Raw genomic sequence first — 23,620 nt, forward strand, 5'->3', positions numbered from 1 at the left:
CATCTTCTTAAAATATATTAGGGCTTATAAAGCACAGTGTATTTTGGAGTAATAAGTTCAAAACTTCTGAAAAAGAAACATGTCAGTGGTAGATGCAAAGTCATGTTTTCCAGCTGATCCACTGTGACAGGTCTTTAGTTGAACAAGAGTTCATGTATACTGAATTCATGCAGAATGGTAAATTTTCTGTATTCATCATTGTATAATAAATCTGGAACTGGAAAATGCATTTAAGTCAGAGACTATAAAGAGGCTTTGTGAATTGTAGCTTCAAAACAGAAAATCTCAAGGCAAACAGTGTTCTTGTAATTCCTAGAACCTAGTCACAATTCTCTGTAATTTGGTCAATTCTATGAACTGTATCAAGTAAAGCAGTAACCTGGGTGTCAGAAAAGAGTTCACAAAAATGGAATTTCTACTTTAATTTAAAAAGACTTTCAATATTACTTTTTGAGTCTTGAGACAATGACTGATCACAGCCACCTTTGCCAGGTCTGGGGAACTCCAAAATCGATTTATCTGCACTGGTAGTTGGTGAGAAGCTGAAACCATTGGCAGTAATATCTCTCTTGGTTGTCATTCCCCTGGATGACACTGCAGAACTGTACCACCCTTATGAGCAGCCCTGAATTTTGGGATGTTCTGTGTTGCACAAGGGGCTTAATGACCACTATGATCACTCAGAAGTCCTGAAGGTAAAGGTCTAAGAGAGGCATGCACTGGTAGGAGAGAAAGTCTTGACATTTAGGAGCTGAAAATGTCACATCTAAAGAGCTGGAAAATTTTGAGTAGTGAGTTTAGAAAGTAGTTTGCAGAAATTTAGTTTCACTTGTGTTACTAGTTTCAGTGAGGTCTGTTAACTGTCATTGGCACAGTGTGAATGATTTTAATCTAAAGGGTAGACAGCTTTCTGCCACCTCAAACATGTGCCAAGAAAGAAGATGATGGAGAGGGTACCTTTGTCTGTGATTACCTCAAAAAAATGCTCTTTTCTGTTATTAAATCTTCTGTGAAGTACTATGCAAGGCTCTAAGTGCCCAGCCATTTTGCTTATGCTGGAATTAGTCTTCTTTTTAGATCTTTTACTGCAGCAGCAGAAGGTGTGTTTTCTGGCATGTCTGTATCCACACCTGTGGTTCTTAACCATTCAGAGCAGGAGAAAATGCATTCCCATGCTTGACCTGTCTTTTTATAGTCTTGTTTTTCAGAGTTTTTTCTTATATATACTATAGTAAAAGTGTCATGACATTGCATCCTGTTGCTGTGAAGTATAATGTTATAATAGCACCAGAGCAAATATGACAAGTCATATATATGTGCATTTGAGATGTAATTCTTCAAAGAGTAGTGAACATGAAGGTGGCTGGACTGATTTACAAGTAACAAGGGAGTGCAGACTCTGTAGAAAGTGTTTGCAGGGATGTTCCTTCTCCAGTACAGCTTCTCCTTTTTCAGCATGCAAGGGATGGAGCAATTAGCAGCGATGCAGACTTAGATAACCTCTGCCTTCCATCACAGTTTATTACTTCATTTGTAGATTAAACAGGACAGGTTCACAGTGTGTTTTCCATGTAAAGTAGTTTAGCATTTCATGTTTCTCTGTCAGACACAGCGAAAAAAAAACCAGTGGCAGAAGCTGATGCCTGTGTATGTAGCTGTGGCAGAGTTGTGATATCTTTTGAGAAATAGGGTGTGAACATGCAATTAAAGACTACGGGAGACGTTTTACACTTTGTGGCTAAGGTTAAAAAAGAAATGTAGCTCCTCAGTTCTGTGATGCTGCACTGGAGAAGCTTGTTCTGAAGGAGACACTTGAGGGTTTTTTCCTAGGAAGACTCCTACGTGTACTAGAAATAGCTGGGTGCAGCATGCCCTAGTTACGGCCCTTGTACAAGGGACGGCACATCGAGGATGATGCGGTGGGAGCAAGCCAGCTCCACAGCCACTGGCAGCAGGGGAGGCATGGCAGTGACAGCTCCAGCTGCTCCTCTGGCACCTGCAACCCATAAACAGGACATGCTTGCCTAGAAAAGAAAGTGCTCACATTGTCTTCGCTGTTTTCCTGAGGTGTGACAGGAGGAGAGAAAAGGCAGGAATAGGGACACAGCAGTGGAGTCCTTACCTTGGGCTTTGCCACTCGCCAGGGCAGGAAAGAGAAGGGGTCTCTGCTCTTCCACATCGCCCAGGACCCCTCTGTCCTGCCTGGACGGTCCACAGCAGGATGAGAGGCACTTGGGTTAATCACAGTTCCAGGAATAGTCCTACCATTTTCCTGAGAAGCAGCCTGAGATTAGGCCCTCTGCCTTCTCTGTCACACATTTTGGGGGAACTGTGAACACCGGTCTTGTGGGACTGTTTGACCAAAGTAATCTTGGCAGAAGGAGGTTACCTGTCTCCCTGTACTCAAGAAAAAAAGCTATAGGAAATTCAAGTTTATCCCCTCAAGAGTTGGCAGATGATGTAGTCAGCTGCAGTGCTGAAATTCTGAGATTTTACTGAGTAAGAAACTTACTGAGTAAGTTTCAGGTTATGTCCTATTAAATGAGACCTTAGGATCTTTTAAATACACTTGTGTGATTATGGCTAACCCAGTGTAGCTAAAGCTGCTTTATTAATTACATTAATGTTGGGTTGTAACATGCTAAAAATACTAGTGCTGAAAATCTTGGTCATTTCTTATTTTCAGCATGGCTGTGTTCTTTATATGTATTGTCAAATCACTGTGCTGGAGCTGGACCAAGGTTATCACAGATAGGGCTTTATTATTTGAGCAAAGGTATTTCTTTGTTATTTCAAAAGGAAACAGAAGATAGGCGATAAGCTAACAAACTCACAATGGGTGGAAGTTCATTAAAAATATATGTCCTTGTTGTGTGCATGATGTATTTAGATGTTAAGTCCTTTGGAGCAGCAGGTGTTTGTACAGTGTCATTACAATGGGGCCTCACGTGTCACCAGATTTCCAGAGCTGATGGCAATCAAAGATGGCTTTTTGGCTTGCTGGCAAGGTCACTGGGGGCAGGGTGATGGTGCTTGTGTACAGGGAGAGAGGCAGTGCAGCTGTGAGGAGCAGTGGGGTGCTGGGCAGGGGACTGGGACGAGCGCCTGCCACGCAGAGCCAAGTGTGTTTCTTTTCAGTGGTGTGTATGTCAGAGGTAGTATGTTGCTTAAGTTACTTTCCAAACACCTTTTCCCCCACTTTTAATATAAATATTACATTAAGCAGTGGTCTAGCTTCATAATACACAAGTAGGTCCAAGTGCTGTCATGACTACCTTGCATGCCACCTGCAGATACAGCTAAAAATATGCCACATGCCAAATGAAGCAGGAAGAGCAGGCAATACACTCTTAATTCTTTGACTTGTGCCTAAGTCTGGAGCACAGGATAGCAATGACGTGATAAAATATCAAACTTCTGCCTTTTGATATCACTTTCGTGATAGCAATATCAGGCAGGTGATGGAAATCTGAATCATTTTCCAATACTGTGAGCAGGTGGAGTTGGTTGCTGAGCACACTGTGCATTTAACCTTTGCAATATTGGAAGCACAAGTAAAATACACCTGTAAAATGATTTTTCACCCTCCATTTGAGACACCATGAAGGTAAAGCAGCAAGGTTAGTGACTAGTTAGGTGCACAGAGGTACCACTATAGTATTCCCCCTGGAATCCTTGCCATAAGGAAGCGTGATAAAACCTCTCAAGTTCAAGATCTGCAGTTAAATTTTTTAGAGAATAAGCATGCTAGCAATGCTAGAAGTGCATTGAAAAGACACTTTTGCTTCATGAAAACACCCAGGCCAGTACATCTTTTTGCTTGTTAGTGGCAAGGAGCCCTGCCTCCACTGTTTCCCCTGGTCATTCCTGACTTTCTGGGAGCACAGTGGAGCTGAGAATGGCCCCAGGTGCAGATGCACTTTGAGCTCCTCTGGGAGGTGCAGGGCTTCCACCTCCACTGATAGGCAGGGCACTGAGAGTGCACACCCACCTACGGCCAGGCCCTGGATGCAGCACTGTCCTCCAGGATTCTGACACATGAAGTTCCCCCTCTGCGTGTTCTCACACGTGTGCAGGGGATGACACCGGGTGTGTGAGACACAAACGCCTCACAGGCAGCCTGAGGACACAGGACACTGTCCCACAGGGGACCTTTTCCCACATGGGACGCTGTCCCACAGGGGACATTGTCCCACATGGGGCACTGTCCCACATTGGGTACTGTCCCACATAGGATGCTGTCCCACAGGGGACATTTTCCCACACAGGACGCTGTCCTACACAGGGCACTGTCCCACACGGGACGCTGTCCCCCAGGGGACGTTTTCCCACACAGGGCGCTGTCCCACACGGAACGCTGTCCCACAGGGGACGTTTTCCCACACAGAGCACTGTCCCACACGGGACGCTGTCCCACAGGGGACGTTTTCCCACACAGGGCACTGTCCCACACAGGGCACTGTCCCACAGGGGACGTTTTCCCACACAGGGCACTGTCCCACACAGGGCACTGTCCCACACGGAACACTGTCCCACAGGGGACGTTTTCCCACACAGGGCACTGCCCCACACAGGGCACTGTCCCAGAGGGGACGTTTTCCTGCACGGAACACTGTCCCACAAGGGATGCTGTACTGTGTGAGCTGTGCCTGAGCCCAGTTAGGCCAGTACAGGCCGGCTGGGTGCACTGCTGTCCCCAAGTCACCTAAAAGCGCGATCACGCTTTCCCTTTCTCTCCACAGATAATCCTGAAATAGCCGGCAGGAGCGGGACGGAGTGTCACGAAGCCTCCCTGCGGACGGCCAAGCACGGCTACTGTACATACTACCCCGTCTCCTCCTCTCTAGAGTTGCCACAAACTGCATGCTAAGTCAAGAATTTGTTCTTATGGACAAATCAAAAACTCAAAAAAGCTAGTGCTGCTATGTCATATATGAATATTAAATATGGTATGCTTACTATACTCCAACCTAAAATAGTTAACTACCTGATACCAGCTGTGATGTTTCAAGACATAAAGGATAACATTTAGTTTTAAAGGTTTTCTAAGCATAGTTTAATTATTGCAAATATTGTCGTTTCTCCATAACTACACCTAACGAAAATGGTCCAGATCAGTTCGTCTCGTGAGATTCCACATTTATGAATCTTTCGAGCTCAGCAATAATTGAATTGCATTGACTAAAAACTTTCCCCAGTTGCAGGTTTAATTTTCACCCAAACTATGATTCGGGGTTTTCTTCTCAGTTAAAAAAAAAATCTTGGTTTTGCTCCCTTGGTGAGTTGATTCCAAGACAGAAGAGATGAAACGCAGCCCGGTGTCCTGCACATCATCCTGCCAATCTGATATTTTTAGCCAGAAGTCCAAAGTAAAGCACAAAGTCTTTAGATGCACATGGTTGGTGTTTGACTTGTATGGAGAAGTTGCATTTGAATCATAGCAGAATAGCAGAAGAAAATTTTAAAAATTTTGCACAGTATGAACTTCATACCCCTTTCAATCCCCAAAAGAACAAAGTCTTGAGAATATTATTTTACGAGTATATTTATAATGTTTTTAAAATAGACTTTGCAGAAGTGCCTAAATTTTGTCACATCAGACTTGATGAAAGTGAGCCTGATGCCAACAGTCAAATCTCATCGGATGTGAATAATCTTTGAAACTCATAGTCAGGTTACCAAAAAGATCCAAGCTGTTAAGAAGTAATTTCTAGAAGTGTAAAATCAAACAAAACAAAAAAAAAAAAACAAGACCAAACTAACAAAAAAAAAGGCAAAAAAAAGGCTGTAGATTAAGAGATTGTATGATACTCTAATTTAATTAAAATTCAGTTGAGTCACTGAGACTTCATAGGTGACTTTAATCTAGGCTATTGACTGAACACTAAGAATGTAGAATGAGATTCAGTTTAATAAATCATTACTGTATTTGCATTTTTTTAATTGGATTATAAGATTGTAACCAGATTAGAGTGGAGAAAAAATAGTTCTTTTAATTGTTTTCCTTTAAAAACATATTTTATGTCACAAAAGTATGAAGATATCTTTAATACAATTATATACATGTTATATATACATACATACATATATATGGATGAAGCAGATTTTAATGTTGTTTACTTTTTTAAATACTTTGTTGATTTACAAGGTAATTATATATGTATAATTAAAATTTCATTTGTTTGATTTGAGATTTGTTTCAAGCACTATTGTACCAAATATTTCATATTTCACATTTTATATGTTGCACATGTATCACATAAATGACATAGTTTTTAAATTATTGTTTAAAAAAACAAGACAGCTGTTATAAGTGGATATTATGTATAATTGTTTGCAGCATAAGTTTTCTATGTGGACATTACTAGTGATTGCAGTATTTTAACTTAACCTCTTCAGATTGATTGTAAACTATTTTAAACTTTGGCAGCACTGCCTCTTCTGAACGACTGAAGGCACTAACCATATTATTATTTGTCTAGGGAATTATTTTCCAGGCTAAATCTTGTTTGTCCGATGTCTAATTACTATCTATTTATATATAAAGCTGGAGATTTGATCATCCGAAAGAAAAACAAATAATCACAATTTGGTTGTAAAATTAACATAGTGCTTGTAACGTTGCGTTAGTTTAATTTGTGGAAAAATAATGTATCTTAACTTGTTATTTAGCAGTTAAGGTATCACCATTATATACTATTAAAACACTAATATTTGTAGACTTTCTCAGTCATTATAACTAGGTAGTTGACACTGCAACTTGCCTATATCTGTCAAAGTTGTTTTTATTTTTTTATAATAGTTAATTTAGGCATTTGGGTAGCTTATTGTATAATACTAAATGGTAAATTATCCATGTTTAAATATTTTATGTAGATAACTCTTCAAGACATCATTTTGTGTGAACTTTTTATGTTTCAAAATTACTATTATTCTATGTTTTTTACAATTAATCCAATATTACTATTTTTTGCCCATGGATGACGAAGCTTCAGATACATCAGGTCTTTCATCCAGATAAACTGACAGACAAAAAGAGAAAATGTATTTTTAATAAGAGATCCACTTTCCGACTTTATGACTTTGTAATATTCCTGAAAACTGTACAAGTACAAACCTATGTTAACAGTAAGGAGGCAATTACAGAGATGTGCAAATACGTGTACAACAGATTCTGCATTTTATTTATTTATAAAGTAATTTTATAGACTATTTCAAAATTTGGGAAGATCTAAAACTATTTTTCTGTATAAATATTATTTGCCAAAACTTTGTTTATATTTTAAAAAAAGTCTAATGAAAATGATTAAATTTTAAATGCTTTGTTTAATTAAAAAAATACAACAAGAAATATAACCCCCTAAAAGAACCATGAGATGGGCCAACACGGAGACAGTAAATACTGTAGCTGGGACATGGTTTCAAGTGACTTGAGATGTCTCAGTGCTTATTTTCTTCAAAGGATACAGCACCTCACCAAAATACCTTTTTGTTTGCCTCTCTCATCCAGCATAATTGACGACACGTACAATGAATATTTCAGTAACAGTTAAAAGAAACCCCTCCATTCACTCTTTTCCAGCATATATAATTACTAGTGGTCTGTTAAATAGCCATTCTATTTCTGTTGTGACGTTAAATTCATTCACCCAATGTACAACCACTGAAATAAAAAGAAGCATTTTAAAATGAGAGCGGAGTCGGGGCGATCCTTTCTTGTGGCGCGCTCTGGGAAGAGGGGCCTGGGGTAACAAAAAATAGGAATCTTTAAAAGGTATGTATTACTTTAATTTTATTTTTTCCTTAATTGCTTGTTCAGGTAACAAACCCTTAAGTTCAATCCCCAGGTGCAGGACATGCAGATGCTGTGTGAGGAAGCCCATGCCCTTCTCCTGCACCACACGCCTCCAACAGCCATCCCAAGCCCTTCCCGCCCACCCATGCATGCCGGGGTGCAGACCAGCCACTGGTTATCAGGGGCTGGCTCACAATTGCCTGACCATTGTGGCATATTTTTGGTGGCACCTCTTTTGCATTTTCTTTTCTTTCCTACATCTTGAAGAGTGTTACAGCCACAGATAATCCCTGTTATCTGCTAGTTCCTCTGGAGAGAGCAGTGTCACAGAGGAGTTGTGTGCCCACAGGCAGGGACTGCATGGCAGACTAGTGACAGAGGAGGGATTAAATTAAACACTCTGGCTGGCAGCTCTGTGGTTACTTCACACTGCCTTCTCTGATTTATTTTTTTTAATGCTTTTAAAGAAAGGAAATACAATCCTGCAGAATCAAGAAGAGTTTGTGTCAAAAAGTTGTCTACGCTTCATCAGCACAGGGCTGCTTTGAAAGGAGCCCAAAGTCACAAGTGATGAGGAAAACCACCAGGTCAACCAGTCCATTTGGATGTATCACAGGCATACTGAGCCAGAAGCCTGCTGAGAATGAGTATGTGGGATGGAGAGGAGAAATAGGATGACTTGCAGGGACAGGGAAGGACTGGAGCATTAGAGAGCTGCAAGGGCATTGTAGAGCAGAAGCAGCAAATGATTAAAATTCAACTCCTAATGACTCAGGAGCAGGAAGCCTGTCTGTTGACACTTTCTTATGTTAAACCCCACCCTGGACAGTTGTCCGCTGCCAAGAAGGGTCACTTTTCTTGTCTAAATGCTGCTTTGTTTCTTGTCAACTTTGACACTTTCTTGGCATTGGACAAGTGCTCATGGACACCGTGAGCCTTCAGGGGCCACAGCAAACCCACAGTGTCTGTATGTGTCCATGTGAAGAGCGACCCCCCTTCAGGTAACATCAGAGTTTCCAAAATAGAGCATGCTACTTTTAGAGAAGAGCCTTTAGAAACCTTTGTTTTTTCCCCCTTGCGCAACGCCATGCCCCTCCTCTGACCCCATGTGGGGTACCCATGGCCATAAGACTTATTCTGTATGTTTTACTCGGTTGTCAGTTCAAAAGTCTGAAGTAATCTGAGCACTGAGATGTTCTCGCAATCCACTGGAATTAAAAGCATGAAACAAAAGGGGATGTGACATTTGAGGGATCAGAGACTGCTGGGATAGTTTTGCATGTTTGTATCCAGCAAAGGATACAAAGCCAAAACTGGTTGAACCTTGTTCACTGGGTTTTCTTTCCAAATGAGTTGTTTCACTCCAGAAGAGAGCTCAGGCAGGAGCAGCCCAACATTTTTTGTACCCTAGGTGACAATAGATAAAAGGACTGGTGAGCAAGGCTGCTCAACAGTGCAGGCATTGAATCTCCTGCTACTGACATTTTTTGCTTGAATTCATGGGACCAAAAAAAATACCTCGCCTGGAATTGCTGAGCACCTTCCTTGGCATCTGATCGTATGGTCATCTGAGCATACCATGCTCTTTATGCCTGCAATCAGTTCTCTAGCCAAGCCTTTTGTCCTGTAGTCTGCCTTTTTAATGTCATATAATTGACAGTTCTGGAGGCTTTTTTACATGGGTCAAGGTGATGTTTATTGCTGGAGTGGGTGTGTGTGAGAGCAAAATCACCTCAGCTGTTGCATTATTGCTGGTATGTAATGTATTCGAGCATAAGGGTATGCAATAGATAGTTTGATTATCTGTGAATGGATAAATTATGGAAATGCATTTTCAAGTGTTAGTCTTTTAATTCTGGAATTATAAAAACCATAGAAATTGTCAAAAATAAATTACATGTTTAATTACACGAAAATACCTTCTGCTGTAACAGGGGGAAAAGTGCAATACTAAGAAATGTGAAAGGAAGGTATTGATGTGAGCTGCTTACTCAATGCTGGGTTGCAGTTGCATTATTTCCATTAAGGCTTCTTGCAATGTGAGGAAGACACTCGGCTTTATGATTTAGGAAAATGACTTCAGGAAAGACGCCCTGCTCCTCTCATCTTCAAAGGACTGGATTTGGAAACTACTGTTAAGGAAAACAAATTCTGGTGACTGTCTTCCTTAGCCTTAATTGTCACAAAACAGTCAAGGTGTGGCCTGTGTGGTTCCTCAGAGGGCCACCAGACCAAAGACATGCCAGGATGTGGAGGTGGCGAGGGTGACCACAGTGGTGTGAGATTCACCTTGTAGGAACAGCCCCCAGGGATGGCCACGCAGGTGCTGCCCGTGCTGAAGCTGAGCTGTGTTTGCATTTGCCACGGCTGCCTCTCCTTTTCACACAGGGCTAGAAGGAGGAAGTGCTTTTACTTCCTTGGGTTATGGTTGTAGCCACTGCACTGCATGCCAGTGGAACACATCCAGAGATGCTGAAGTTGGTAGCTTACAGCACAGCTCAGGACTGTGAGTGGGCAAGTTTTTCACACTTGAAAAACTGCTAGAGTGGGATCCAGATTTCTGTCTGTAGCTGTGGAGTCTCAGATGGGACGCTGCAGAGTACCCACTTGGCCTAAAGCTGCTGCTATGGAGCAGCACAGGTCTGGATAAGTATGTTAACTTAAGTCTGCCAGCCCCATGCAGGTGTCTCAGATACTCTACAACACCTTTGATGAGTTTAGTCAATGAATCCCACCTGTGTTCACAAAGGACAGTAGTTTTGATGGCTTTTAAAACACCCATCATGCACAAGAAATCACAAAATCATGAGACTGACTGAAATTGTCTGATAGTTAAAAATCCTGATCTTCTCTGTAGGTATTTGGAGGCTGTTCAGCTTGCATATTTAAGCCTTTTCTCTCCTACTATGGTACCTAGAAATTTTTTTCATGTCACCTAACATGTTCCTGTGCTCACAGATGTAAAGCTAGAGAGTTCACAAAATTCTTGAGAAACTCATGAAAATTTACAACAGGAATTCAAGCAGTTCTTATGTCTTACCACGTTGCAGGGAGGAGTGACAAAATACTCTAACCCTTTAGGATGTGATATGATTTCTTCAGGCTTAACTTCCACATGGACATTATTCAGTTATTGTGCCAATGTAGGCGTGATGTTATCAGCACAACATAGGCTGAGTGCAGTTGCAATGGGATGGGCTGTCCCTGCAGGCAAATAAATTGCTCTGTTTAACATGTGAAATGACTGTACCCTACTCTAACCAAATAAGTTATGTTGCTTTAATTTCTCTAAGTCTTGATAACAAGCTGGTTTTTGGACAGACATTGGTAATGCCTGCACGTTCATTTCTAGGTTTAAGATAAATGATTATGAAAGGCAAGGGTCCCGTTTTGTGTCCTTCCTCAAGCCAGATGGGCTCAAAAGAAAAGCTACATAAGCAACTTCAAGTGAAAGAGAACTCACATGGAAAAAAGTGGTCAGCCTTAAGCAGATTTCAGTGGACTTTCTAACTACAGAATTGGATATAAAGTTTTCCTTTTCTATTGACCTTAAAAGTGGCTACTTTATACCCATTCCAGAGGAAATAAATGAGGTTGAACTATTCTAATAGAAAATCAATGCAGTCCTCAATGAGTGTGAACTTTGCAGGAGCAATCACTGGAGGAAGTCCCTGGGCTGATGGTACTGCCCATTCTTCTGCTGTTATCTCAGAATTCATGGTAAGTGCTTCTGGGCAGCAGTAGAAGCATGCTGGCAATTCCTGCTGTGGCATGAGACTTCTCATTTTATTTCCTTTTAATTAGATCATGGGAGAGGCTGAACTTCTTCAAGTCCAGTTTTGTCTGGAGTTGCAGGTATGTGTGGGAGCTTTTGTTTGGTGTTTTTCTCACCAACTTGTTAGGTTGATTGCTCTGGGGTCCCCAACATAAGGAGGATGTGGACCTGTTGGAGACAGTCCAGGGAAGAGTCACAAAGATGATCAGAGGGCTGGGGCACCTCTCCTGAAGGTAGGCTGAAAGGTTTGAGATGATTAATTGAAGAGAAGGCTCCAGGGAGGCCTTAGAGCACCTTCCAGTACCTAAGGGAGGCCCATAAGAAAGATGGGGACAGACTTTTTAGTAGGGCCTGTTGTGATAGGGCAAGGGATAATGGTTTTAAACTAAAAGAGGGTAAATTTAGATTAGATATAAGACAGAATTCTGGTTTTTACAAGGAGGGTGATGAAAAACTCAAACAGGTTGCCCGGAGAAGTTGTGGATGCCCTATCCCTGGAAACATTCAAGGCCAGGTTGGATGGCACTCTGAGGAACCTGGCAGAGTTGATAACAAGCTGCCCATAGTAGGGGGTTGGACTAGATGACACTGAAAGGTCTCTCCCAGCCCAAATCATTCTGTAACTCTATACAGAGAGCCTATAAAGCAAATGAAACCAAATTAAATCAGATTATCAGCTAGCTCGGCGCTTTCTTACTTGCAGCCACTCTATTTGCCAGATGTAGCGCAGTATGGATTGCCTGAACAGTGGCAACAGTTTCTTCCTGAGCAACCTTCTCTGTGTGCAGGTAGAACAGAAACATGCTTTTACCACACTAAGTGCAGGCCTTTTGCATTCAGCCCCAGGGTTCTTGTATACGCAAAAGAAGAGTGATTGGGGCTTTGCCAGAGGGTAACAACATTGATCTTGTAGGCAGAACTGCTTCTTCTGAAGCCTTCCCAGCCCTGCTGCCTACAGAGGTGCCCAGTGTGACCCCTCCTCCATCAAGCTGGGGCTCACAGCAGGGTGCTGTGCATTCCCAATCCTGCCTGCAGCTCCTTCTTGCTCTGGCTTTTACCCGAGCTTGTCTCTAAGCACATATGCACCATGGGAACCCCATGCCTCCTGCTGGCTTCCGTGCCTTTATTTTTATCTGAGGGTGGTTGTTTTTTCAAACCATCTTGTTCCCCTTTTTTTCCTTTGACTCTGGAGATGATGTGGGCTTTTACAGCACCATGTGGCTGGGGAGCACACTGTGGTCCTTGCACCACTGCAGGACTGCAATGGGTACAAGGAACTGATTCATCTTGGCCCCACAGATTGAGAACGCTGCCTGAAAGATGAGATGATTTAAGTGATGTGTTCTACAGTAATCAAACACCTCTCCCCACCACGACACATACATATTAATGTGAACCCTTTACTGTTTAGAGAGACTTTAGGGGGGAAATGTCCTTTTGCTACTTAAGGGGGAGCATTAGCCAATCCTTTCTTAATTCGTGCACAGAGGCTTTATCTTCACCCACCTGATTCTGCTGGCCTTCCTTGGGAGATCCATGGGTCCAAATTAAGGGCCATGCTGTTCTTGACCATACAGAAAAGTTCCTTGCAAGGTTATGAAAGCCTTTGTGAGTCAGTTCCCATGGAATTGACCAAATGAACTTCATAACTAAAGAGGGAAACCACAACAGTCTGAGCATTTAAAGCATCATTTACAGATTTGTTTTGCATGGAAGGTAAAGTGGTGCAATCCTTCCTAGAGAGGACCATGAAGGCAATGTCTCATCTGCTCTGTCCAACATTTTGTGTCTTCTTTTGTGGAAGAAGACAAATGAAGCAGGCTGACTGCAAACGAGTCTCCACCTCAGCAGCAGAAGCAACTGTCCGCTTTGGCCAGAGAAGTCTTCCAGTCTTTCCCAGTGAATGCTGTCCACAGGAAAGGTTTTGATGAGAGCTTCTTGGATATGATGGAAACCCCAGGAAAAGCAGAGGGTGCAAAGCAGTGAAGGGACATCACATGGTGAGAAGCCAGTTGGTGGAAGCCAAGTGCAGCATAATTATTCTCTTATTTGCTTTTTACCTCCATCTACATCAGATGTTCACTCTAAAAGGCATTCCAACTTCCATCTTGATGAAAAGGACTTCCTTTTAGACCTGGCATTTGGGAGTTTTACATCCTTTCCCATTTGTTTCCTCTCCCTTTGTTTTAATTTTAGCCATAATGCAGATGATCCAATGTGATATGAGATCAGCCTTTGGGCTTTGGTGAATGCAGCAGAAAATTACTCCTGAAGAGGAATATATCAGGGGAACTGCTTTCAAATCCAAGTTTCCTGTGCAATATAATTACTCCTATTTAAATAAAGGACTTCAGCACTTCTACTCAGCAGCACCTCTCTATACAAAGTGAGGGTTGTTCCCTCTTGACACGGTTTTTTTGCACTTCTCAGAAAATGATTCCATTAAAACCAAACATTAGTCTATCAAAGTGCCTAAAATCAATGACCATTTTATATTCAATGGAATCCTTACTTTCTAAAAAATATCACAATGAAACTGCTCTATTTTCCTTCCCCTTATTGTTACTATTATTACCTCATGAATGCTCCAGAGAGAAACAGCTGCATCTCCTTTAATTTTCAGCTTCTTAGACTTAGCTGGATGTGGCTTCATGCTCTAGGGGTCAATAGACTCAAGCCAATTTGCAGTAAAACTAATAAAGAAAATGGCCCTGATAAGATGTGGCATTTGTAGAACTTGGACTTAGTTTGCTCAGCAATGTAAACATTTCCCAAGGTGAGTTTTACCTAGAAATGCAGGCTGCAGCATCATGGTGTCAGAAGCTCCCATTCACAGGGGCTGATACCAATTGAAACAGCCAGAGTTTGTGGTAGGGTCCCTCAGAGGCAAGACCTGAAGCAGCAGTTGGGCTTTACTGGGACTAAACACTTATTACTGGAGCTGGATGCACAGCTGAAAGGAATGGACTCAGGCTGGGTTACTTGAGCAGGGTGTTAGAAGAAGCTACTGTGTGGATTTATGGACACTGCCCATGTGACGGGGTCTCTGTGGTTGAGATGACCTTAAGGTGTTAGAAAGTCTCTTTTTCCCAGTTTTGAGACCAAAGAAGAAGATAGAATTCTTTGGCTCTCATTCTTAAAGTTGTTTATTTTCTGTTATTTATAACATTCTTTTTCTGACCCAACGAGGTTTGTTCAGCAGGTTGAGGCACACTGACTGCCTTGGGGCGGTGTTGCCTTTTTATACTAAAAACTATGTGTACATTATTTACAATAATTTTCTAATATCTATCACCTATGTTAGACAGTTTGTCTCTACTCTAAACCAATCCAAAAGTGTTACCATTACAGCAGAAGATGGAGGCTAAGAAGAAGAAGAAGGAGAAAGACTGGACATGCCCAGATTCCTCCATCTTGCCCCCTGAACCCCCATTTTAAAACCCCAAAATTCTACATTTTCACCCTGTGATAAATTCACTATCATTCTATTCAAACTCTTGTGGCATGTACTTCTGCATACAAAGTTGGTCTTTTTTTCCATGGGTTAAGATTGAAAGCACAGGTGTTTTTGACTCTGTGCCAAGGTCTCTTAGCTCCCTGCCAGGGTCTCAAGTCCTCCAGGGCAGTCAGCGGAATGTCCTGGGTTCCAACACCCATGCTCTGCAGGAGCTGTGGGTAGCTGCTCACCAGTGAAAAGTACCATTTCACAGAACTGAAGTACCTCATCTTTTTAAAAACTGTTTTTCTTTCAGGATCCCAAAATGTGTGTCTGTCTGAGGCAATCACTACAGGGATAATTAGATTGGCTGTCAACAAGCCACAGAAGGTCTCCTCAGATGCCTGGTGCTTTGTCCAGCAGATTACTAGATTTACCACAGGACCACCCTACAGCCTTCTGGTAGAGCTGAAGGCAATGGAAAGGCCCAAAGGAGAGGATTCAGAGGCACAGCCTGGGTGTGGAATTAAGAATGTGTCTTAATTCCTTCAACACATCCTGTGCCAGAATCCAAACAGCCTCACCAGCTATCCTGCTCCTACATGTGAAAAATGGCATCACTGAAAATAAATAAAACCCAAAGTCCCCTAGCCTATGGCATCAGAAGTAGCAGGACCTCTCTGAGAAGTTAGTAAGTGTGAAGAAGGAAAGTCTGTTCCCTTCTCCTTGTTGGGATTTCTTCTCCCAAACCTCTGTTGTAGGCGAGCACTGGCATCCCCTGTAGCCATCCCCTTGTGCCAAGTTTCCTTCTGTCAAAACATGGAGGAATTGGAGCACGTGCAAAGACAGAAATGTAAAAATGTCTTTTTCTACCACACTTGGAAGAAACCATCCCTGTGGAGGACCTGAGGGAGCAGGTGAGTTTTACAGGGCCTGTTCAGCCAGCTGGGTTACAAGGGAGTCTCCTCAGCTGCAGCCCCTTAGGGAGCCTGAGGCTATTTTTAAATCAGTAAAATTAAGAAGGCTGGGGGTTTGGGAGGCTGATTAGCTCCACAGGGCACCTGCAGATCTCAGAGGCAGCTGAGGTGAGACAAAGCCTGCCTGCAACACACCTGCCTGTTTCTGCCCTTGAGCATCCCTTGGCCACTGGTGGTCCCTGCTCAGCCAAGGGACTGCCACAGTTCCCTCTCCTTCACAAGGGAGACCTGGCTGGATCTGTGTGCTTTAGGCTCTTAACCCCATCCCATTAATTTAATGCTGGTGACACAGGCTCACATGCAGCTCTTCTCTCAGCTTCAAGCCAGCCTCCCAGCAACTGCTCCTCAGCCTTTCCTGGTGTCTCTCCATACACCTTTACCCACACGGGCACAGGACACAGGGCTTAGCTCACTGCATCTTTGCCATGTCAGAAAAAGCCCAAGACTCTTTTGGAGCATTTTATATCTGTTTAGAGGCCAAATTTGCATTTGTTTTGATGAAATGAAAATAGCTGGAGGTTTATGATGCTAGCAGCCTGCAGCTATGCCTGCTAGTGCAGCAAGCCTGCTGCAGGGAAGAATGGCTCTGTGCTCTGCTACTCCTGCCAGGAGCATCCCTGGCACCTCCCAGACTGCTGCAGTTTTCCTCTGGATAAAGCTTGGATTGGCAAAAAGTGCCAACGTTTATAATCACTGCCTTTTCTATCTCAGGGGAAAAAGAAAACAATTTTAAACAGAACAATTTTCTTCAGGCATTTACATCCATTACAATTTAGCCTGCCCAGCTCCACCCCTGAGTGTCCATCCACCCACCCCTGCAGAGGGGCACGTTGCACAGGCAGAGCTGGTGGGGACCATTTAATTTGTTTTGTCCTGACACAAAGAAAGCATCTGTGTGGGCACAGGGGCACAGCTGCAGCACTGCAGGAGCATTTCTCCACCTGCTTCTGTGTCACTCCATAGGCAAGTGAGGGGCTTGGAGGAATAAAGCTTTCTTGTCATGTCAGATGTTCCTCAGAAGGGTTTGCCCCTCACTTAGCTCTGGAAAGCTCTGCCACTGCTTCTTTTGTCCACAAAGTACATTTTTAATGCCACAGTAAGGACACAGCTTCTCTCTTCATCAGTTTCCATCTGCAAGATGAAAATGGCAACAGCCTGGTGAGGGTTTTGCTGGGGACAGGTGCAGAGCTGCTGAAGGCTCCCTTAGCCCTGCTCTGCTTCACATGACGTTGCTTAAATCAAAGAGTAAAATGTAAGCATGGAGCCAGGACTGTACCAAAGGCATTATTTATTTTGGCCCTGGCAGGTTGAAGGCTCTGGTACTTACACAGTGGTCCCACAAATCCCAGAGGTCACCTCATTGGGTCACATAAACTAACACAGCTTTAAGCTATTGGAGTTTATGCCAATTTATAGGAACTGAGACACTGGCTGAAGGTTTTTAAGTCCATGGAAAACACTGCAGCAAAGACTTTTTTTTTTATCTCCTTTCTGTCTTAACTACATACACACACACAGAGATACTTAGACAACAAATGCAAATTGAATTATCACTTTTTAAAACGCTACACCAATTTTTCCAGCATCCTCCTAATAATTTTAAAACTTTGCTTATAAGAGTATTTTATGAAAAGCTAGTCCTTAACTAGACAGGTGGTGGCTGATTTCTATGGTTTAAGAGAACATTAGAGGGCTGCAGTACCACTAATTTGGTTAATGTCTCCCTCTGCATAGAGAAAGCCATCATATTACCTGATAAAAATACATCACCTAATTGATGATTTCTTTTTCCAGAGGCATGACTGGACACTAACCACCTTGAGAAGATTGTCACGGAGTAGTTCTAGCATTTTCCTCAGTCATCTAATATGCCCAGTGTGTTCATCCCAAACCCACAAGGAAATATTGTTGGAATCTGTCCCAGAAAAGCTATCCTGATAAAGTTAATCTCTGTGCAGTGGGGCCAGATCTATATGAAAGTCCCAAAATAATTCTGGAAAAATTTAACACTATGGATTTGTTTGGTGTGTTGTGGGTTGCTCCCAAATTATTTTGCAAGCATCTACCTGTAATTGTATTAGCTCTCACTGAAGGCCCAAGAGAAAATGCCAAGAGGGGCAGGAGCTAATTCTTTGTATTATTTTCCTCAAGCAAATGCGCTGGGGTTCCTAGAGTAGGATATGCAGATCTCCTGCTTGCACAGACCTCCCACTATAACACACCTCTGAAAGGCTGCTTGAAAACTGTAGTCACAGTGTTACATTCACATACAGCACTGAAGACCTAAACAAAAGTATGAGAGCTTTGTACACCTCACAAACTCAGCTCCTTTTGCATTTTCCTTGCATGAATCTTTTCTTTAGCCTCAGAATGATTTTATCATAAATTTATGATATTGGGTTGTCTTAAAGCATCAGCTACTGGCATCAAAAACATGAGATTCCTGATTTCTGTTTAAAAATCCAAACAATCTATCACAAAGCAGCAAAAAGCAACAATAACTGAAGAGCAAACGGCAAACTCAATAGTCAATGTCGGCAGGCAATTATTTTCAGGCCCTTAATGTTTATCTCTGAAGGCCAGCAGTCAGTAGCTCCTATGTTGATAAAGATCATATATAAACCACATGATCCTGAAGCATCAAGTTAAAACTTCCACTAATTAAGAGGTTGGGCTCCACAAGCTCCTGCAAGTAGAAACTCCAGACCTCCATGTAGAAAGAGACAAGTTACAAAACATTTGTCCCCCTCCTTGAGTACACAGACAGGGTCAGCACTTGCTGGTAAAGTGGCAGCTGGGTCTTGTTACCCCCCCCCAGGCAGTGAGCAGCCCCCTTTAACCTACCTCTCCCTGTCTGCCCCTTAAACCTGCCTCTCCTCAGGGACCCTCCCCAGCCCCTTCCCACTGTGACTGCCTTGCTCAGCACAGCAACCAACTCCACCAGGACACATGATATAAATCCAAACACTCAGAACAAACCCAGCCCTTTGGATATGCACCAAAATCACCTACTCGGTTTTAGTTCATGTACTAAATTGAATTCATCCAAGTTATGATTGGATTATGTGAAATCAAGATTAAATGCTTCCCCTTTTTCTGTGAAAAGCATATTGGAAATCTTATTTTAATTTACAGTATAACTCAGAGCAATTAAGAGACCTTACTATTTCAGTTCTGAATATTTTGCAAAAAACAACCACATAACAAGCAAATATTATTGTAACTGTAATATTTATTGGTGTCTACAAGTATAATGTCCCTGATGCTTATACCATTACTATACTATAAAGAAGGACTTGTTATTACTATTATTCTATTACTATAAAGAAGGACTTATTTTAAGTCTCACTCAGAAAAAAAGGCTGACTTATGACAGATATTGCAAAACTTTTGTTGTATCTTAATAAAAACAGACTATCATTGTCTTAACTTTCCCTTAAGTCTGATTGAATTATTTTTAAACATCATAAGAAGAAAGAGTGACAGAGTCAAATAGAATAATAAATTACCCGGTTTTGGTTTATTTTGCTGTGTTTTTTATACCTTGAAATTGACTCCCCCTGTTTTTACATCTGAACAACAGCTATTTAACGTAACTTTATTAGTGATGAGTATTTCTTACAAAACTTAAATATGCAGTGGAAGTTTTAATTAAAATTAATTGCACCATCAAGGTTTCTCATTTGCTTTATGGGAAGCAAGGAAAACTTTGTTGTGAAATGCCATAATACATCAGCAAAAGTCCACCAAAACCACTGAAAACAAAAATAAAATAAATAAAAATCAGGTCACAAGCTAATTCATACTATTTTCACTTTGATTTCCAGGCACTTTGGGGAATGGTTTATCAAATTTTTACTCTTAGTAAAAAGAGGGGCCAGGAGCAATTACTCTTTTTTAATTTAACCACCATCTTCAATTAAACACAATGACCTTAAAACACGACAGGGATGGGCAACAGACTGCATAAACCAGTTAGAAACTCATCATTCCTACCCCTGAACAAGTGATCCCCTTCCTTTAACAGTTAACCTGCAGTGTTAGGAAAGATCAATAATGAGAAAGCTGTGGGGATGTGCAGACCCATTGAGTTTTGAAATAAACCCTTGGGAACTGAAGCTACCTTAATGCTCCTTTCTGGTTGGAAAATTAAATTATGACTGAGAGAAGACTTTGGTATGTCTAGTCCTATTGTCTCCATCTCTTTCAAACTGTAAAAAACCGGAAGAAGCCAAACCCTGGGGACTGGATCACACAATTGAAAGTGGCAGGTACAGCAATTTAATGAGTATCTATTGGTGGAGCCACAGTAATTGTGTTCACACTGGTTGTCCTCTCTAGTTGTAAGGGAAAACACATTAATTGAATCTCGTTCTGCTGGAATGTAATCTCATTTGTTTTCCCTCACAACACAAAACAGTCTCTTGGGAATCAATAGGCGGGGGTTAAACTGTTTTAAGTTGAAGATGTTAACGCTGTGAGAGTTAACAGAGTTAACTCTGTTCTTCTTTCATGACTGAGCCCCTAGCAGCTAGGAATTATAAAACTATTTGTATTCATAGTCTGGGTTCACTTTCTACAAATTCAGTGACCTGAAATGGCCCAGCACAGGTGTCAGAGGGAGAAAGGCAGTGTGGGGTTGGCAGAGCTGGGGAGGTAACAGAGCCAGCTTCCAGGGTTTGCCTTCACCCCTATGGATCACAGCAAGTACAAGAGACCACTTCAGATTTTGGCTCTCTGACTCTAAATGTGCTTAAGTGAAGGCTATAAGCAATTAAAACTGAGCAGAAAAGAGTTGCCCAAAGAACATTCCAATCATCTGGTTTAAAATCTCCTCACTCAGCATACTTGGCTGCTGGGAATCCAACTGCTAAAGTCCCAGTTTTGCTAAGAATTTCCTAGAGCTTACCTCAGCTTTGTGAATTCTCTTCCCAAAATCAGGTACCAGAACTAAAGCATAGCAACACTGATGACCATCACACTTGCTACCCTGGAAGATCAGCCTAATTTACCAGCTTAGGGTGCTGAGCCAAGGATGGCACAGGGGAGTGAATCCCTGCATACAGGGAACTGCTAGCTCCAGCCAATGCAGACAAGTAATGATGACTGCAATTCATCACTGCAGATTTTGACTTTTCCTTACAGTGAGCTCTGTGGAGAGCTGCTATCTCATCTTGGCACCCCTGGCTTCAGTGAGGCTAGACACAGAGACAAAAGTCATTCACTCAGAGCTCACACAAGGCTTCACCACTACAAAACGAATGCACACTCACCGTACCTTCCAAAACAAGGGCTTAGATTTGCTTAAGAACAAAACAAAAAGCCCCAAGCAGACAGGTTAATGAAACCTTGCTTCTGTAACATGTTCTTCCAGTGTGGTAAGTTGAATCCCAAATCCTAGTCCCTCCAGCAGGCTGGAGATGGTGCTGGCTGTCACTGATGGGCTCTTGGGTGACCTGAGCTGCCACCCAACTGCTGCCAGACATGACAGAGGAGGTCCAGCCTCCTTCACCTTTACAGGTACACCCAGATAGTTCCAGCTCTCACCTGGAAAGCAAACAAAGGTATCAAACATTTATAATTTTGCACTTGGTTAAGGAATGGGACAACTTTACTGCCGGTGTGAAAGGGAAATTACCAGCCTGACCATCTGGTAAGGTGCTAAAATGCTAGCACCTTAGGACAGGGTTAGCCAAGTCAGTCACCTTGCACTGCAGCTAGCTGCATCCTCAATTTGACAACAACTTTATGGGCAGTATTAACAAGACTATTTATCTAGCAAGAAATATTAAGGACTAAACAAAATCTTAATTCTTAACACTTCCTAAATACTGCAATGACAAACAGTGAGGAGAAATTGACAGCCTGAATGTAAAGACATGATGGTAAGCAAGGACAGGAAATCATGATCTTCTACTAATAAGCACTTAAAAGAACACTTGACCATGGAAAACGGATGGACACCAGAACAGTTTGTAGCACAGACAGCTTTATCTCACACATTTTCTTGCACTTCAGAGTCAGAAGACCATCATCAGTTCTCAGAGGAAGGGAACTACGGATTCTCCCATCTTTCATGCTGCTACATTTTGTGACTGATATTGTTAATAGTGAAGAATTGGAAAACCCTGGCTCTAGAATCGAAATTTTCCTCTTTTAAATACATACCCTAATGCACAGTCACAGGCTACAATAGCTAGCAAAAAAATTACAAACCAGTGTGCTGGTTGCTGCGCAAGATAAAAATTCAATATTTACTGAGAAACTCCAGGCTACCATAAAAGAGTGCGGTAAGCCGCAGGCCACTGAAGCTTGAAATAAGACAGCTCGATACAAGACATAAAAGGACTTGAGAAGTGAGCAATAAAACTGAAGTTTCTAAATCCTAGGAAGCCGGCAAAAGCCCAGCTGTACAGCACGGGGGGACTAGATGACTCTGGAGTCTCCTGTGAGAAGCTACGAAGGAAGTCACGCTGGGAAAGCATGCTGTGGGCTGAGATATTTGCCTGGCAAGCCTTGCCCAATTCAATCTTTTATGGCAGGAAGTTTCTCTTTCCCTGCAATTTATTAGCTCGTTTTTTTTCTCCCGTTCTTCAGTAAGGAAGAACAGAAGTATAAGCAACATGCAATAAAAACAGACTGGCAGGACCTAAATGACCCCATGTTCTCCACCTCACTATAAATAACTCCACATAACTGACACTGTATTTGTTTTTAGGGCTAAGCCTCCAGCATTTATTAGGTGAATTTTCAGTGCTGTTGTTCTTGTCAGATGAGTTACAATCAAAAATGAAGTTCAGAAAAACAGCACTGGGCAATGACAAGATGTTCAGCCTCAAAACAGATATGGCAAGATCCTCAGGAACACTCACAGCATCCAGCACCTCCTCCTGTTGACCATCCTACATTTTCTTTTACATCCTCCATACTCTATATACACTATCCTTCTGTATTTCCAGTTTCTACATTTCTTAGGTCCCTGCATACACTATTAAGTAAAATAACATTTTGCTGCCCATCCAATCTAAGAGACTGAACACTTGGTGAAAATCTCCTTAGTGGGAGCATTCCTGGTACCTCTTTCTGAACTATGGCCCTTCCCACCCTCCCCATCATGAACCAGCAGTTGACAGCCTTTTTTCTGCTGAACATCAGGAGGTTGCTCTGGTCTCAAGATGAGTCGGGGAGGCTCAAAACTCCTCCCTCCAACATTGATCACTTAAATCTGTTTTGTGTAATTACATATAATCTTCCTATTCTGATGCACAACACATTTTAAAGCCTGTTAGATAAGTCCATTTTCACGGTTCTTCATGGAAGAAGAAACCCTCAGTGCACTGAGACAGGGCTTAGTTTTCTATCTAGTTATTATCAGTTTAGATCTGTGCTCTCCCATCAGCGTTGCTCATTAGGTTAAATGCCTACTCACTTGAGCCTGACTCCACCCTGCCTTACTGGTTACTCATAACCCTTCCCTGCATTTGCTTTTCCTAGGTTAATCAAACAAATATTCCCAGAGCCTCTTGTAGATAAGCTTTGTTCTCATCTCCAGTAACCCTCCCAGAAGTACTTGTGCACAAACTGCTCTTTCCTGGACATGATTTATCAGAACTGGACACAGCAATGTCTCACCAGTC

At 42.1% G+C, this 23,620-nt stretch overlaps 1 protein-coding gene across 9 annotated transcripts in view; it reads left to right on the forward strand.

The window, feature by feature from the left end:
• Positions 1–7,692, forward strand: part of MBNL2 (muscleblind like splicing regulator 2) — a 106,812-nt gene extending 99,120 nt beyond the window's left edge. For 7 of the 9 annotated variants that reach the window (XM_054272222.1, XM_054272221.1, XM_054272220.1 and 4 more), the window contains one exon: positions 4,743–4,844. In XM_054272222.1, coding sequence (XP_054128197.1) covers positions 4,743–4,757 — 15 coding nt within the window. In that variant the 3' untranslated portion in view covers positions 4,758–4,844. Of the gene's footprint in view, positions 1–4,742 lie in introns of all 9 variants that reach the window. The other 2 variants (XM_054272224.1, XM_054272228.1) reach the window with 1 other exon arrangement.
• The last annotated feature ends 15,928 nt before the right edge of the window (positions 7,693–23,620 follow it).

The sequence above is a fragment of the Melozone crissalis genome, unplaced genomic scaffold, assembly GCF_028551555.1.
Source record: "Melozone crissalis strain CALT ecotype California unplaced genomic scaffold, PUWL_Pcris_2 ptg000013l_1, whole genome shotgun sequence".
NCBI classification, from domain to species: Eukaryota; Metazoa; Chordata; class Aves; order Passeriformes; family Passerellidae; genus Melozone; species Melozone crissalis.